A 17,453-nucleotide genomic window follows, 5' to 3' on the forward strand; every position below is an offset into this window, starting at 1 on the left:
CGCCTATCAGTGTTGCCCAGGGAGACCAGATTAAACTTGTCTCCCTGAGGCCTCTTTCCACCTGGGAGTCTGCATCCCACATCCCACAACCTGCTAATCCTTATTTTTAACACAGTGTAAACTAGTAGGCATCGCTGCAGCTTGTGGATAGCTGACATTCTATGTTAATTATGAATTTTGCCAACTAGAAGAAGACTGTAGATTTATACCCCACCCTTCTCTCTGAATCAGAGTCCCCGAGTGACTTACAGTTTCCTTTATCTTCTTCCCCCACAGTAGATGCCATGTGAGATGGATGGGGCTGAGAGAGCTCTCACAGCAGCTGTCCTTTCAAGGACAGCTCTGCCAGAGCTATGGCTGACCCAAGGCCATTCCAGCAGCTGCAAGGGGAAGAGTGGGGAATCAAACCCGGTTCTCCCAGGTAAGCGTCCGCACACTCAGGGGTGGAATTCTAGCAGGATCTCCTTTGCATATTAGGCCACACATCCCTGATGTGGCCAATCCTCCGAGAGCTTACAAGGCTCTTTTTTGTAAGCTCTTGGAGGATTGGCTACATCAGGGGTGTGTGGCCTAATATGCAAAGGAGCTCCTGCCAGAATTCCAACCCTGCGCACACTTAACCACAACACTTTCTTTTGTGAATCCCAAAACTGCACAGGGTGAGTATCTGGAGAGACAGGGAGAAGTCATTTCCTTGGCTCGTAATCTGCATAAACCTTTCCCGCGACTCCCCCAAAGCCCAGACCCCCGACCGACGCTCACCTCCGCGCTATCTCAAAGCTCCAACGAGGATTTAATTAGACAGCCATTAGGCATTCCGCAAATAGTAATTGATTAATAATAAATAGGCCCCTCGGCTCTGCCTGCAATCCATCCCCGTCTCGTCCACAGATCGTTACCTTACTAATGATTTCTTTTTTAAAAAAAAAATCTTCCGCGTTATCAAATTATTTGCGTTCCAGGCCAGGGCTGGATCCAACCGGAAAGGGAAGCTGGCGGGGGAAGCGCCGGCTAATCGCTTTCATTAGGGCTAATTGCCACTGCTGGATGAAAGCGGGTGGCCACGAAGGGGCACTGAAACGGGCAGGATCTGCAGATTGGCGGCGGTAGGAGAAGGATATGCAGGGCGATCGTCTCAACTGGCATCCCCTGAGCTTGCTTACAGACGCAATCGACAGCTGGCCCCGTTTCAGCCGCACCGCTATCTGTCCACAGCCGTTGAAGGTTTCGGAGTCTTTCGCTTTGAGCGGCAGCCAAGACATTTGGCCATCTCGGCTGCGCGACAAGAGAGTTGTTCCTCTGGCATCTGTTTAAAGAGGCCATCCTGCAGTGGAAAGGTTGGGTTGCCAAGTCTTCTTCCCCTACAGTAGATACCGTGTGAGATGGATGGGGCTGAGAGAGCTCTCATGGCAGCTGTCCTTACAAGGACAACGCTGCCAGAGCTATGGCTGACCCAAGGCCATTCCAGAAGCTGCAAGTGGAGGAGTGGGAATCAAACCCGGTTTTCCCAGATAAGAGAGCTCTGGCTGACCCAAGGCCATTCCAGCAGCTGCAAGTGGAGGAGGGGGGAATCAAACCCGGTTCTCCCAGATAAGAGAGCTGTGGCTGACCCAAGGCCATTCCAGCAGCTGCAAGTGGAGGAGGGGGGAATCAAACCCGGTTTTCCCAGATAAGAGAGCTCTGGCTGACCCAAGGCCATTCCAGCAGCTGCAAGTGGAGGAGTGGGGAATCAAACCCAGTTCTCCCAGATAAGAGAGCTCTGGCTGACCCAAGGCCATTCCAGCAGCTGCAAGTGGAGGAGGGGGGAATCAAACCCGGTTTTCCCAGATAAGAGAGCTCTGGCTGACCCAAGGCCATTCCAGCAGCTGCAAGTGGAGGAGTGGGGAATCAAACCCTGTTCTCCTAGATAAGAGAGCTCTGGCTGACCCAAGGCAATTCTGGCAGCTGCAAGTGGAGGAGTGGGGAATCAAACCCGGTTCTGCCAGATAAGAGAGCTATGGCTGACCCAAGGCCATTCCAGCAGCTGCAAGGGGAGGAGTGGGGAATCAAACCCGGTTTTCCCAGATAAGAGAGCTATGGCTGACCCAAGGCCATTCCAGCAGCTGCAAGTAGAGGAGTGGGGAATCAAACCCGGGTCATCAGAAAGCGGGGGGAGGGAAATGTCTGCTGGGCACTCCTCCTATGGAGACCGATTCTCATAGGGTATAATGGAGAATTGATCCATGGTTATCTGCGGCTCTGTGGGGGGAAGCTGTTTTTTGAGCTAGGGGCACCAAATTTTCAGCATAGCATCCAGTGCCTCTCCTCAAAACAGCCTCCAAGTTTCATAAGGATTGGACCAGGGGGGTCCAATTCTATGAGCCCGCAAAGAAGGTGCCCCTATCCTTCATTATTTCCAATGGAGGGAAGGCATTTAAATGGTGTGCGGTCCCTTTCAATGTGATGGCCAGAACTCCCTTTGGAGTTCAATTATGCTTGTTACACCTTTGTTTCTGACTTCACCCCAAAGTCTCCTGGCTCCACCCCCGAAGTCCCCAGATATTTCTTGAATTGGACCTGGCAGCCCAACCCCACAGCCTTCCATATGCCTTATCCCACCAATGCACTGAAGGGCTAGAGAATCTGCTACTTGGTGCTTCTCACACTGGATTGGGGCTCCAATGGCGGGTCTCAGGTCTCTTGCAAACTGGACTGCGAGGCGAGGGGAAGAAAGACTGAGAAGGGAGGGGCCCACCAACAAAACCGGGCTTGTCTGTGTTCAGATAGCCCTGGAATGCAATTTGAATCTTTTGCTCAGTGCAACGCAATATGCTTCAAATGCCAAAGGCGACAAATATACATTTTTCAGTACGAACTGTGTGAAATTTCTGTGTTTTTGGGTGGGTTATAGCAAGCAGCGGAGAGTTACTTTGCAAAGGAGTTCCCGAAAACTCAGTAAATCCAGGAGTGGCATCTAGTTCAAAATGTTGGAGAATCGCTGTGCTTTCCCTTGGAAAACTGGAAGGAAAGAAGGAGGGAGGGAAGGAAGGAGGGAGGGAGGGAGGGAAGGAAGGAAGGAAGGAGGGAAGAAAGGAGAGAGAGAGGGAAGGAAGGAGGGAAGGAAGGAGAGAGGGAAGGAAGGAAGGAGAGAGGGAAGGAAGGAGGGAAGAAAGGAGAGAGGGAGGGAAGGAAGGAGGGAGGGAGGGAAGGAAGGAAGGAAGGAGGGAAGAAAGGAGAGAGAGAGGGAAGGAAGGAGGGAAGGAAGGAGAGAGGGAAGGAAGGAAGGAGAGAGGGAAGGAAGGAGGGAAGAAAGGAGAGAGGGAGGGAAGGAAGGAGAGAAGGAAGGAAGGAAGGAAGGAAGGAAGGAAGGAGAGAGGGAAGGAAGGAGAGAGAGAGGGAAGGAAGGAGGGAAGGAAGGAGAGAGGGAAGGAAAGAAGGAGGGAGGGAAGAAAGGAGAGAGGGAGGGAAGGAAGGAGAGAGGGAAGGAAGGAAGGAAGGAAGGAAGGAAGGAAGGAAGGAAGGAAGGAGAGAGGGAAGGAAGGAGAGAGGGAAGGAAGGAGAGAAGGAAGGAAGGAAAGGATTGGAAAAACAAAGGACAGTTGAACAAAGGAACAAATGCCCTGGCATGCTGATAGCAATCCTAAGAACATTTTCCCGGGAGTAAATCCCCTTGAGTAGACTCCAGTTTCATTTTGAGTAGACCAGCCTAGGCCCGCTCTCTTTCTTTCCAAGGTCCTCGATTCAGAGCGACCTTTGGCCTTTCACCACCCTGGGGGGGGGGGAAGAGTTTTAAAGTTTCATCACAAGCTTTCAAGCATATTTCAGGCACGGCCTGCTTTACCTGCAAGGAAGCTGAGAATCAGGGCCGGAGTAAGCCAGATCATACTGCGCGTGGGCATCCTCCTTCCTTCTCCCCCACAAGCAGCAGTGTGTGTGTTCTTGGGCGGGTCCGGGGGGCTATTTTAAGCCGGGACCCCCTCCCCCTCCCTGCTTTGTGGGCCAGCTGTCCAGCCAATGCATTGTCAGCTGTCTCCCTGCTGATGCCCCCCCCCCCCCCCCGTGGAACAATGCAGAGAAGGGCAGAACTGGCTGTGCCCGCCGGCCCCTCTGGGCGTGCCAGTCCGGTCTGGTGCTGTTGGAGGGAGCATCTTCCAGGAGAGAGCGGGCACCAAGCGGATGCCAGCGTCTCCTCTGATGCTCAGCCCCGCTGCACCGGCGGGATTAGGGAAGCTGACGGAGCCCCTATTTATAGGCGCTTTGAGAGCACGTTGTTGGTGTTGGATTGTTAGATTATTGAGTTCTTTGTTACTATTCCACGGTTGGATTGTTGTTACAGGTGGGAGCGCATACAGCCAGGGCTGCGGGAACTGCACCGGCTGCCAGTAGCATACTGCAGGGGTGGCCAACGGTAGCTCTCCAGATGTTTTTTGCCTACAACTCCCCTCAGCCCCAGACAGCATGGCCAACGGCTGGGGCTGATGGGAGTCGTAGGCAAAAAACATCTGGAGAGCTACCGTTGGCCACCCCTCGTATAGGATTTGCTACAAGGTGCTGGTCATTACCTTTAAAGCCCTATATGGCCAAGGACCTGCTTACCTTAGGAACCGTCTCTCCCCACACGTTCCCCAGAGAGTACTTAGATCTGGACCCCAAAACCTATTCGTGATCCCTGGGCCGAGGGAGGTGAGACTAAAATCCACCAGAGAGAGGGCCTTCTCGGTAGCAGCCCCCTACTGGTGGAACCAGCTGCCAGAGGACGCGGGGGCCTTGCGGGACCTCGCCCAGTTCCGCAACTCCTGTAAAGCCACACTCTTCCGGTCGACCTTTAACTGATTTAGAGTTGCTGTAGGAGAAAATGAAAGAACACTGAAGCCATCAGAACTGAAACAACTACATGCGATATTAGCACCAGGTGGTTTTGACTGTTGAATTTTAAGTCGATGTATTAATGCTGTGAAATTTTAATTGATTGCTGTGATTTTTATTGCTGTGAGCTGGCCTGAGCCTGCTTCGGCGGGGAGGGCGGGATATAAATCAAATAAAGTAAAGTTAGCCTCCAGATGGGGCCTGGAGAACTCTCGCTTATACAACTGATCTCCAGCTGGCAGAGAGAGCCAGTTTGGTGTAGTGGTTAAGCGTGCGGCCTCTTATCTGGGAGAACCGGGTTTGATTCCCCACTCCTCTACTTGCACCTGCTGGAAAGGCCTTGGGTCAGCCATAGCTCTGGCAAAGGTTGTCCTTGAAAGGGCAGCTGCTGTGAGAGCTCTCTCAGCCCCACCCACCTCACAGGGTGTCTGTTGTGGGGGAGGAAGGTAAAGGAGATTGTGAGCCGCTCTGAGACTCTTCGGAGTGGAGGGCGGGATATAAATCCAGTATCTTCATCTTCTTCACAGGGTGTCTGTTGTGGGGGAGAAAGGTGAAGGAGATTATGAGCCGCTCTGAGACTCTTCGGAGTGGAGGGCGGGATATAAATCCAGTATTTTCATCTTCTTCACAGGGTGTCTGTTGTGGGGGAGGAAGGGAAAGGAGATTGTGAGCCGCTCTGAGACTCTTCGGAGTGGAGGGCGGGATATAAATCCAGTATCTTCATCTTCTTCACAGGGTGTCTGTTGTGGGGGAGGAAGGGAAAGGAGATTATGAGCCGCTCTGAGACTCTTCGGAGTGGAGGGCGGGATATAAATCAAATATCTTCATCTACCTCACAGGGTGTCTGTTGTGGGGGGTGGGGAAGGGAAAGGAGATTGTGAGCCGCTCTGAGACTCTTCGGAGTGGAGGGCGGGATATAAATCCAATATCTTCATCTTCCTTACAGGGTGTCTGTTGTGGGGGAGGAAGGGAAAGGAGATTGTGAGCCGCTCTGAGACTCTTCGGAGTAGAGGGCAGGATATAAATCCAATATCTTCATCTACCTCACAGGGTGTCTGTTGTGGGGGGTGGGGAAGGGAAAGGAGATTGCGAGCCGCTCTGAGACTCTTCGGAGTGGAGGGCGGGATATAAATCCAATATCTTCATCTTCCTTACAGGGTGTCTGTTGTGGGGGAGGAAGGGAAAGGAGATTGTGAGCCGCTCTGAGACTCTTCAGAGTGGAGGGCGGGATATAAATCCAATATCTTCATCTACCTCACAGGGTGTCTGTTGTGGGGGAGGAAGGGAAAGGAGATTGTGAGCCGCTCTGAGACTCTTCGGAGTGGAGGGCGGGATATAAATCCAATATCTTCATCTTCCTCACAGGGTGTCTGTTGTGGGAGAGGAAGGTGAAGGAGATTGTGATCCGCTCTGCGACTCTTGAGTGGAGGGCGGGATATAAATCCAATATCTTCATCTTCCTTACAGGGTGTCTGTTGTGGGGGAGGAAGGTGAAGGAGATTATGAGCCGCTCTGAGACTCTTCGGAGTGGAGGGCGGGATATAAATCCAATATCTTCATCTTCCTCACAGGGTGTCTGTTGTGGGGGAGGAAGGGAAAGGAGATTGTGATCCGCTCTGCGACTCTTGAGTGGAGGGCGGGATATAGATCCAATATCTTCTCCCCTAGAGAAAATGACTCCTTGGAAAGGTGGGATCTAGGACAGTGTACCTTGCTGAGACCCCTCTCCTCTCCAAACCCTCCCCTCTCCTGAACCCCAAAGCCTCCAAGTATTTTCCGACATAGACCTGGCAACCCTTCCAACCTGTTCTTCTGAAGGGCCAACAACATGGCATAGAGGCCATGGCTTTCCCCTGATGTTGCCTCCTGGCCCTCTGCATAAGGTTGCCAATCCCCAGGTGGGGGCAGGGGATCCCCCAGTTTGATGGCCCTCCCCCCCCCCGCTTCAGCGTCATCAGAAAGTGGGGGGGGAGGGAAATGTCTGCTGGGCACTCCATTGTTCCCTATGGAGACCGATTCCCATAGAGTATAATGAAGAATTGAGCTGCTGGTATTTCGGGCTCTTGGGGGGGGGCTTTTTTTAACGATAGAGGCACCAAATTTTCAGCATAGCATCCAGTGGCTCTTCCTAAAATACCCTCCAAGTTTCAAAAAGATTGGACCAGGGGGTCCAATTCTAAGAGCCTCAAAAGAAGGTGCCCCTATCCTTCATTACTTCCAATGCAGGAAAGGCAATTAAAAGGTGTGCAGTCGCTTGAAATGTGACGGCCAGAACTCCCTATGAAGTTCAATTGTACTTGTCACAACCTTGCTCCTGGCTTAGGGTTGCCAATCTCCAGGCGGGGGCAGCGGATCCCCCAGTTTGGAGACCCTCCCCCCTTTCAGGGTCGTCAGAAAGCGGGGGGAGGGGAGGGAAATGTCTGCTGGGAACTCTATTATTCCCTATGGAGATTTATTCCCATAGAAAATCATGGAGAATTGATCTGTGGGTATCTGGGGCTCTGGGGGGGGGCTGTTTTTTGGGGTAGAGGCACCAAATTTTCAGTATAGCATCTAGCGCCTCTCCCCAAAATACCCCCCAAGTTTCAAAAAGATTGGACCAGGTGCCCCTATCCTTCATTATTTCCTATGGAAGGAAGGAATTGAAAAGGTGTGCCGTCCCTTTAAATGTGATGGCCAGAACTCCCTTTGGATTTCAATTATGCTTGTCACAGCCTTGATCTTGGCTCCACCCCTAATGTCTCCTGGCTCCACCCCCGAAGTCTCCTGGCTCCACCCCCCCAAGCCCCCAGATATTTCTTGAATTGGACTTGGCAACCCTATCTGGGATCCAGAGGTTTAGTGCCTCTAAATGTGGCTCCTTTCAGTCACCATGGAGAAGAAGCCCAGCAGTAACTCATTTGCGTATTAGGCCACACCCGCTGACATCACCATTGTCTCACATAGGGCTTCCTTGTAGAAAAAGGCCAGCAGAAACTCATTTGCATATTAGGCCACACCTCCTGACACCAAGCCAGCCGGAGTTGCGTTCCTGCCACCGATAGCCCTCTCCATGAATATATCAAATCCCCCTTTCAAGCTGTTATTTCCCAATGGCCATCACTACATCCTCTGGCGGCAAATTCTACGTTTTAATCACTCTCCTTGTAAAGTGATAAAGAAGTCCTCTACGACTAAACAGAGTGGGGTTTTCAGCCCTACTGGAGGGTGGACTCTATGGTATTATACCAAGGGTGCCCAAACTTGCTTAACGTAAGAGCCACACAAAATAAACGTCAGATGTTTGAGAGCCGAAGGACATGAACATCAGATGATCAGATGCAGGAAGGAAGGAAGGTAGATGAGGGAGGGAGAGGTGGAAAGAAAGCAACGGTGGCTCAGTGGTAGAGCCTCTGCTTGGGAAGCAGAAGGTCCCAGGTTCAATCTCCAACTAAAAAGGGTCCAGACAAATGGGCATGAAAAACCTCCGCTCGAGACCCTGGAGAGCCGCTGCCAGTCTGAGTAGACGACTGACTTTGATGGACCGAGGGTCTGATTCAGTAGAAGGCAGCTTCATATGTTCATTTATGTTCATATGATTATGGGGAGGGATGGTGGCCCAGTGGTAGAGCATCTGCTTGGTAAGCAGGTTCAATCCCCAGCATCTCCAACTAAAAAGGGTCCAGACAAATGGGCATGAAAAACCTCAGCTTGAGACCCTGGAGAGCCGCTGCCAGTCTGAGAAGACAAGACTGACTTTGATGGACCCAGGGTCTGATTCAGTATAAGGCAGTTTCACATGTTCATATATGTTCATATAACTTTAACTTCAAGTGCATTTTCCAAGCTGCTGGATGGCTTGGAGAACTGATTTAAAGTGAGACATGTCTTTTCCAAGATGGGGCAGTGGGGGCTTCAAGAGCCACACAATAGGTGTAAAAGAGCCACATATGGCTCCCGAGCCGCAGTTTGGCTACCCCTGTATTATAACCTGCTGGCTACCGTGGAAGGAATTTCCAAAGCTGACCAGCTGGTGGCAGCGTACCGAAGAAGTGTGAAGAAAAACCCTTCAAGCGTTGGGTGGACTTGAGAGAGTGGCACAGTGCCGGGCGTGGACTTGAGATCATGACCACCAGAGCTTTTTTTGTAGCAGGAACTCCTTTGCATATTAGGCCACACCTCCCCTGAAGTAACCAATCCCCCAAGAGCTTACAGTAGGCCCTGCAAGAAGAGCCCTGTAAGCTCTTGGAGGATTGGCTCCATTGCAAAGGAGTTCCTGCTACAAAAATAGCCCTGATGACCACTAAGTGCCTAGATGCCTTGGAGGGCCAAAACCACATGGTGAACCATGCTAGGCTTGCCAGTCTCCAGGTACAACCTGGAGATCTTCTAGAATCACAGCTTTCCTCCAGACTACAGAGACCAGTTCTCCTGAAGAAAATGGCTATTGGGGAAAGCTAGGGTTGCCAATCCCCAGTTGGGGGCAGGGGATCCCCTGGTTTGGAGCCCCCCCCTTCAGGGTTATCAGAAAGAGGGGGGAGGAGGAAATATTCACTAAGTATCTGGGTCTCTGTGGGAGGGGACTGTTTTCTGAGGTAGAAGCACCAAATTCCCAACATAGCATCTGGCGTCTCTCTTCCAAAACTCCTCCAAGTTGCAAAAAGATTGGATCAGGGAGTCCACTTCTATGAGCCCCAAAAGGAGGTTCCCCCACTCTCCATTATTTCCAGCGGAGGGAAGGCATTTAAAAAGGAACCCTTTAAATGTGACGGGCAGAACACCCTTTGGAGTTCACTAGTGCTTGTCACACCCTTTCAACTGGCTCCACCCCCAAAGTCTCCTGGCTCCACCCCCAAAGTCCCCAGATATGTCCTGCATTGGACCTAGTCCACCTTATGGAGGGCAGACTCTATGGCATTTGTTGTTCAGTCGCACAGTCGAGTCCGACTCTTTGTGACCCAACTGACCAAGTCACGCCAGGTCCTCCTGTCTTCCACCATCCTCCAAAGTCCGCTCAAATTCATGTTAGTTACATCAGTAATGCTGTCCAGCCATCTCCTCTTCTGCCGCCCCCTTCTTCTTTTGCCTTCTGTCTTTCCCAGCATCAGGATCTTCTCCAGTGAGCTCCCTTCTCCTTGGGTGGCCAAAGGATTTGAGCTTCAGCTTCAGCATCTGACCTTCCAGGGAACAGTCTGGGTTGATTTCCCTTCAGACTGACTGGTTTGATCTTCTTGCAGTCCAAGGGACTCTCAAGATTTTTCTCCAGCACCACAGCTCAAAAGCATCTATTCTTCTGCGCTCGGCCTTCCTTATGGTCCAACTCTCGCAGCCATGCATTTCTACTGTGAGTACCATCGCTTTGACTATACGGACTTTTGTTGGCAGGCTGATGTCTCTACTTTTTATTATACTGCCCGGGTTCGCCCTAGCTGTCCTCGCAAGGAGCAAACGTCTTTTAATTTCATGGTCTTTTAATTTTAAAAAGGCAAAGGTAGTCCCCTGCGCAAGCACCAGTTGTTTCCGACTCTGGGGTGATGTCGCATCACGATGTTGTCACGGGGCGGTTTGCCATTGCCTTCCCCAGTTATCTATGCTTCCCCCCACCCAGCAAGCCGAGTACTCATTTTAACGACCTCGGAAGGATGGAAGACTGAGTCAACCTCGAGCCGGTTACCTGAACCCAGCTTCTGCCGGGATCGAACTCAGGTCATGAGCAGAGCTTAGGACTGTAGTACTGTAGCTTTACCACTCTGCGCCACAGGGCTCCTCTCTTTTAATGTTACATGCTGCTAAAGTCCCTTCCTTCCCCACCTCCAGGAACTACTACCGCAGTTCCCAGGGATTTCCCAGCCTGCGGCTGACCACCGTGCTTACAGACCAGAGGGACAGTTCTGCAGCGGCCACCAATGCTGAAGACAGATGAGGACACTCTCGCACCAGCCCCCCACAACTAAGGAATCCAGAATGACACCCGGATTTATGGCACTTCACCCCTATGACAGCAATCTGCTTTTTTATCAACCTCCACTGTTGTTTCGGCTCAGTTAACAACACTAACAAACGCACACAGACCCCAATTTGGGATTCTTTTAATCTGCTAAAAACATTCCCATGACTCTACAAACCACTCACTTTCTCTATATTTAAGAACATAAGAGAAGCCGTGATGGATCACATACACACACACACACTTATATATACGCACTGTGGCTAATAGCCACTGATGGACCTCTGCTCCATATTTTTATCTAATCCCCTCTTGAAGCTGTCTATGCTTGTAGCTGCCACCACCTCCTGTGGCAGTGAATTCCATACGTTAAGGACTTCCTTTTATCCGTTTTAACCCGACTGCTCCACAATTTCATCGAATGCCCACGAGTTCTCGTATTGTGAGAAAGGGAGAAAAGGACTTCTTTCTCCACTTTCTCCATCCCATGCATTATCTTGTAAACCTCTATCATGTCCCCCCGCAGTCGACGTTTCTCCAAGCTAAAGAGCCCCAAGCATTTTAACCTTTCTTCATAGGGAGAGGGTTCCAACCCTTTAAAGATGGCTTGCAATTCCAATTTTATCTGATGAAGTGTGCTTACAGAGCATACGAAAGCTGACATTCTGAATAAAACTTAAGTTGGTCTTAAAGGTGCCACTCGTCTACTGCTTTGCTCCCCCTTCCAGCGGGACACACACAAAGGGAGGTGAGCACCAGGCACAGCTGTCTGCGGTCTGCATTCCAGGCTGGCCCAAGCCTCAGCAGCTTCCTGTGAAACAGGATCCGGCCCCCAAAAGCAGCACTTCCTTTGGCCTGGTCTCTCCTGCCTGCGACGCCTGACCCTCTGACCTGCTTTCCCCACGCAACAGCTGGTTGGAACAGCCACGGGGTTAAAAATAACTGTTCGAGCGCTTTGCATGGCTTAGCCTGCGCTCAGGAAGTCCCAGTTGCCCAGCCGGAGTAGGGAACGTTCCAGAGAATGAGGACCCCACTGTCTACAAGCGATTGCAGGGATCGTATCTACTTTCCCTGGAAAAATTTCCCAGGATTTGGTGAAATTGATGGTTCTAGGGCAGGGGTGTCAAACTAGAGTTTCCAAGTCCAATTCAAGAAATATCTGGGGACTTTGGGGGTGGAGTCAGGAGACATTGGGGGTGGAGCTAGAAGCAAGGGTGTGACAAGCATAATTGAACTCCAAAGGGAGCTCTGGCCACCGCATTTAAAGGGACCGCACACCTTTTAAATGCCTTCCTTCCCTAGGAAATAATGAAGGTTAGGGGCACCTTCTTTTGGGGCTCAAAGAATTGGACCCCCTGGCCTAATCTTTTTGAAACTTGGGGAGTATTTTGGGGAGAGGCACTGGACGCTGCGCTGAAAATTTGGTGCCTCTACCTCAAATAATAGCCCCCGCAGAGCCTCAGATACCTGCGGATCAATTCTCCATGATTTTCTATAGGAATAAGTCTCCATAGGGAATAATAGAGTTCCCAACAGACATTTCCCTCCCCTCCCCCTGCTTTCTGATGACCCTGAAGTGGAGGGTGGGCATCCAAACCTGGGGATTGGCAACTCTATGTCAAACTCACTTGTTGTGAGGACCGGATCCGACATAAATGAGACCTTGTCATATGTGTGTCATAAAATGTAATGCCAAGTAGCAAAGTTATAAACTTTACAAAGGACGCAGATAAACAATTAAAGATTTTTTTAAAAAAAAATTAAAATAAAACATGCTTAAAACTTTAGCGCTCGTTTGCCTTAAAGGTGCTTTCTTTGTAGCTCCATGTGATCCAGGGTATTTTGTCTCCTTCCTCATGGAACCAAAAGGGGGAGGAGCCTCAGCCAATAGAAGGAGGAGAGGCTTGGTTCAGTAGCTCTGCTGTGCGACTGAGAGAGCCTGGCAAAGCAATCTATCCCTCCCCCCCTTCCTCCGCAAGGGAGGAGCCTCAGCCAACGGAGAAAGTAGAGGCTTTGCTCTGTAGCTCCTGTGTGATTGAGCGAGCCTGGCAAAACAAGGTGTGATACAGAAAGAAGCAAGAGAGGGAAAAGGAAGCAGACTGCCAGTTGGTTGGGGATCTGATAGGAACCCTCCCGGGGTCTGATTTGGCCCCTGGGCTGCATGTTTGACACCCCCCTGTTCCAGGGTTGTCATGGAAACTTTGTTCCCTCACCTACCAGCACTTTAAGCGTCGGAGTTGCCAATCCTGTGTTAGGAAATACCTGGAGACTGGGGGTGGAGCTGAGAGAGGGCGGGGTTTGAGGAGGGGAGGGGCCTCAGCAAGGTACAAGGCCACCCTTCAAAGCATCCCTTTTCTCCAGGGGAGCCGATCTCTGACAGCTGGAGATCAGTTGTAAAAGCGGGAGATCTCCAGGCCCCACCTGGAGACTGGCAACCCTATCAAAGGTAAATGCAGGTATAATATGTAGTGTTAAGATCAAGTGGGCGTTAACCTGGATGACTCAGGCTAGCCTGATCTTGTCAGATCATGGAAGCTAATAGGGTTGCCAGTCTCCAGTTTGGATCCCCTGGTTTGAAGAAGAAGAAAAAGATATTGGATTTATATCCCGCCCTCCACTCCGAAGAGTCTCAGAGCAGCTCACAATCTCCTTTACCTTCCTCCCCCACAACAGACACCCTGTGAGGTAGATGAAGACATTGGATTTATATCCCACCCTCCACTCCAAAGAGTCTCAGAGCACCTCACAATCTCCTTTCCCTTCCTCCCCCACAACAGACACCCTGTGAGGTAGATGAAGATATTGGATTTATATCCCGCCCTCCACTCCAAAGAGTCTCAGAGCGACTCACAATCTCCTTTCCCTCCCTCCCCCACAACAGACACCCTGTGAGGTAGATGAAGATATTGGATTTATATCCTGCCCTCCACTCCAAAGAGTCTCAGAGCGGCTCACAATCTCCTTTCCCTTCCTCCCCCACAACAGACACCCTGTGAGGTAGATGAAGATATTGGATTTATATCCCGCCCTCCACTCCAAAGAGTCTCAGAGCGGCTCACAATCTCCTTTCCCTTCCTCCCCCACAACAGACACCCTGTGAGGTAGATGAAGATATTGGATTTATATCCCGCCCTCCACTCCAAAGAGTCTCAGAGCGGCTCACAATCTCCTTTCCCTTCCTCCCCCACAACAGACACCCTGTGAGGTAGATGAAGATATTGGATTTATATCCCGCCCTCCACTCCAAAGAGTCTCAGAGCGGCTCACAATCTCCTTTCCCTTCCTCCCCCACAACAGACACCCTGTGAGGTAGATGAAGATATTGGATTTATATCCCGCCCTCCACTCCAAAGAGTCTCAGAGCGGCTCACAATCTCCTTTCCCTTCCTCCCCCACAACAGACACCCTGTGAGGTAGATGAAGATATTGGATTTATATCCCGCCCTCCACCCCGAAGAGTCTCAGAGCAGCTCACAATCTCCTTTACCTTCCTCCCCCACAACAGACACCCTGTGAGGTAGATGAAGATATTGGATTTATATCCCGCCCTCCACTCCGAAGAGTCTCAGAGCGGCTCACAATCTCCTTTCCCTCCCTCCCCCACAACAGACACCCTGTGAGGTAGATGAAGATATTGGATTTATATCCTGCCCTCCACTCCGAAGAGTCTCAGAGCACCTCACAATCTCCTTTCCCTTCCTCCCCCACAACAGACACCCTGTGAGGTAGATGAAGATATTGGATTTATATCCCGCCCTCCACTCCAAAGAGTCTCAGAGCGGCTCACAATCTCCTTTCCCTTCCTCCCCCACAACAGACACCCTGTGAGGTAGATGAAGATATTGGATTTATATCCTGCCCTCCACTCCGAAGAGTCTCAAAGCACCTCACAATCTCCTTTCCCTTCCTCCCCCACAACAGACACCCTGTGAGGTAGATGGAGATATTGGATTTATATCAAGCCCTCCACTCTGAAGAGTCTCAGAGCGGCTCACAATCTCCTTTCCCTTCCTCCCCCACAACAGACACCCTGTGAGGTAGATGGAGATATTGGATTTATATCCCACCCTCCACTCCAAAGAGTCTCAGAGCGGCTCACAATCTCCTTTACCTTCTTCCCCCACAAAAGACACCCTGTGAGGTGGGTGGGGCTGAGAGGGCTCTCCCAGCAGCTGCCCTTTCAAGGACAACCTCTGCCAGAGCTATGGCTGACCCAAGGCCATGCTAGCAGGTGCAAGTGGAGGAGTGGGGAATCAAACCCGGTTCTCCCAGATAAGAGTCCGCACACTTCACCACTACACCAAACCCTTCCCCCACTTCAGGGTTATCGAACAGCGGGGGGGGGGGGGTTGAATTTCTGCTGGGAACTCCATTATTCCCTATGGAGGACTCTAGGGCAGAGGTGTCGAACTCATTTGTTATGTGGGCCAGATCTAACATAAATGAGACTGTGTTGAGCTGGGCTGGGCTGTGCTGGGCAAAGCCATGTGTGTACCAGTTTAAGATCAGGTAACAGAGATGTAAACTTTTAAAAGGACACAAACAAACGCGACTAAAGATTATTTTAAAAAACTTAAAATAAAACATGCTTAAAACATTAGCACCCGTTGGTCTTAAAGTTGCTTTCTTTGTATTTCTCCCATGGAGTCCAGGGAGCTGGGCAAAGGAAGCTCTGGCTCTTTCCCTCCCTTCCCAGGGGACCGGGAGGGGGAGGAGCCTCAGCCAGTGGAGAAAATAGAGGCTTTGCTCTGTAGCTCCTGTGCAGTTGAACAAGCCTTGCAAAGCAAGCTGTGATGAAGAAGGAAGCAAGAAAAGTGGAGAAGGAAGCCAATGACAGCCAGTCACTCGGGGGCCTGATAGGAGTCCTCTGGGGGCCTGATTTGGCCCTCAGGCCGCATGTTTGACACCCCTGCTCTATGGCATCACATAGCTGCTGCGCTCCTTCCCCTCCCCAAACCCCACCCTCCCCAGGCCCCACCCCTTTCAACCTCCCAGAATTCCCCTGCACAGAGCCAGCAACCGTAATTTATCTACGGTCCCATACGTTCACCCACTTTCCTTGACCCAACACCAGATATTGGCAAGAGGGGCTGTGGCTTAGCACAAAGAAGAAGAAGATATTGGATTTATATCCCGCCCTCCACTCTGAAGAGTCTCAGAGCGGCTCACAATCTCCTTTACCTTCCTCCCCCGCAACAGACACCATGTGAGGTGGGTGGGGCTGGAGAGGGCTCTCCCAGCAGCTGCCCTTTCAAGGACAACCTCTGCCAGAGCTATGGCTGACCCAAGGCCATGCCAGCAGGTGCAAGTGGAGGAGTGGGGAATCAAACCCGGTTCTCCCAGATAAGAGTCCGCACACTTAACCACGACACCAAACTGGCTCTCCACACCAAACTGGCTCTCCCAGGTTCAAAGTCCCAGGTTCAATCTCCAGCTAAAAGGACCGGCCAGTAGGTGATGTGAAAGACCTTTTTCTGCCTGAGACCCTGGGGAGCTGCTGCCAGTCGGAGTAGGCAATACTGACTTTGAGGCCCCAAGGGTCTGATTCAGTATAAAGCAGTTCTATGCGTAAGTATATTCTGGCAGCCATGCCTTGAATTCAGCAGGAGCTCACAGGAGCGCAGCTCCTGAATCTTTCTGAGGGTTCCCCCTCCTCCTCCCCACCTTCCTTGTCCACTGAATAGGAGGTGCAGCTGCATAACAATCCCTGGATTAGGAGAACGGGCAGCCAGCCAGCCACCAGGGGCTTTGCCACACCCCCAGCAGCCCTCATTGACCCCTGGAGAAGCCCACACCACCCTTTCTCCACTTCTTATGTGATTTTGGGTGGCAGGTGGCTCACTGGCCTTTTGAATATGAGGGGACGGCCCAGGAGAGCCCCAGGCGAGCGAGGCCTGCTTGGGCTGGCTGGATTTCTAGCTATCCCAAACAGGCCTCGCTCGCCCGGGTCTCTCCTTTTTTGCGTCAAATTGCTTTTGGCTTGGGAGGGGGCACATGCTAATGAGTTACGCTAATGAGCCCCACCACCTATTTTTCGACAAAATGACCCCTGCCGGGAGGCATCACCTGGGAAAAACCGTGTTTATTACACCATAAGTTAAAAGACAGACACGGAGAAATAATTTAGAAAGGCAGCACACTGGAGAGTAGCGGGAAGCTGGGGGAAGCAGGAGCTGATGTCCTCAGGTAAGAAGGTGAACGGATGTTGGTGGGTGGGTGCCACGGCTCTCCTGACAAGAGGCTCAAGATCTGGGGTCCGTGGTAACGGTCTGTGGCCTGTTAGCAACCGGGCCATGAGTTGTATAATTATTTCATTATATATTACAATGCAGTGATAATAATAATAAGAAGACGACATTGGATTTATATCCTGCCCTCCACTCCGAATTTCAGTCTCAGAGCAGCTCACAATCTCCTGTGAGGCGGGTGGGGCTGAGGGAGTTCTCCCAGAAGCTGCCATTTCAAGGACAGCTCCTGTGAGAGCTATGGCTGACCCAAGGTCATTCCGGCAGCTGCGAGTGGAGGAGTGGGGAATCAAACCCGGTTCTCCCAGATAAGAGAGCTCTGGCTGACCCAAGGCCATTCCAGCAGGTGCAAGTGGAGGAGTGGGGAATCAAACCCGGTTCTCCCAGATAAGAGTCCCCGCACTTCACCACCACACCAAACTAATAAAGTACACAAT

The 17,453-nt window shown here is 51.3% G+C and overlaps 1 protein-coding gene across 1 annotated transcript in view; it reads right to left on the bottom strand.

The window, feature by feature from the left end:
* LOC132573424 (acetylcholine receptor subunit gamma-like) overlaps positions 1 to 3,904 on the bottom strand; it is a 42,180-nt gene extending 38,276 nt beyond the window's left edge. The window contains exon 1 of the mRNA XM_060240923.1: positions 3,821 to 3,904. Within this exon, the coding sequence (XP_060096906.1) occupies positions 3,821 to 3,878 (58 nt within the window). The 5' untranslated portion in view covers positions 3,879 to 3,904. The remainder of the gene's footprint in view (positions 1 to 3,820) is intronic.
* Positions 3,905 to 17,453: the final 13,549 nt, after the last annotated feature.

The sequence above is a fragment of the Heteronotia binoei genome, chromosome 6 (assembly GCF_032191835.1).
Source record: "Heteronotia binoei isolate CCM8104 ecotype False Entrance Well chromosome 6, APGP_CSIRO_Hbin_v1, whole genome shotgun sequence".
Taxonomy (NCBI): Eukaryota; Metazoa; Chordata; class Lepidosauria; order Squamata; family Gekkonidae; genus Heteronotia; species Heteronotia binoei.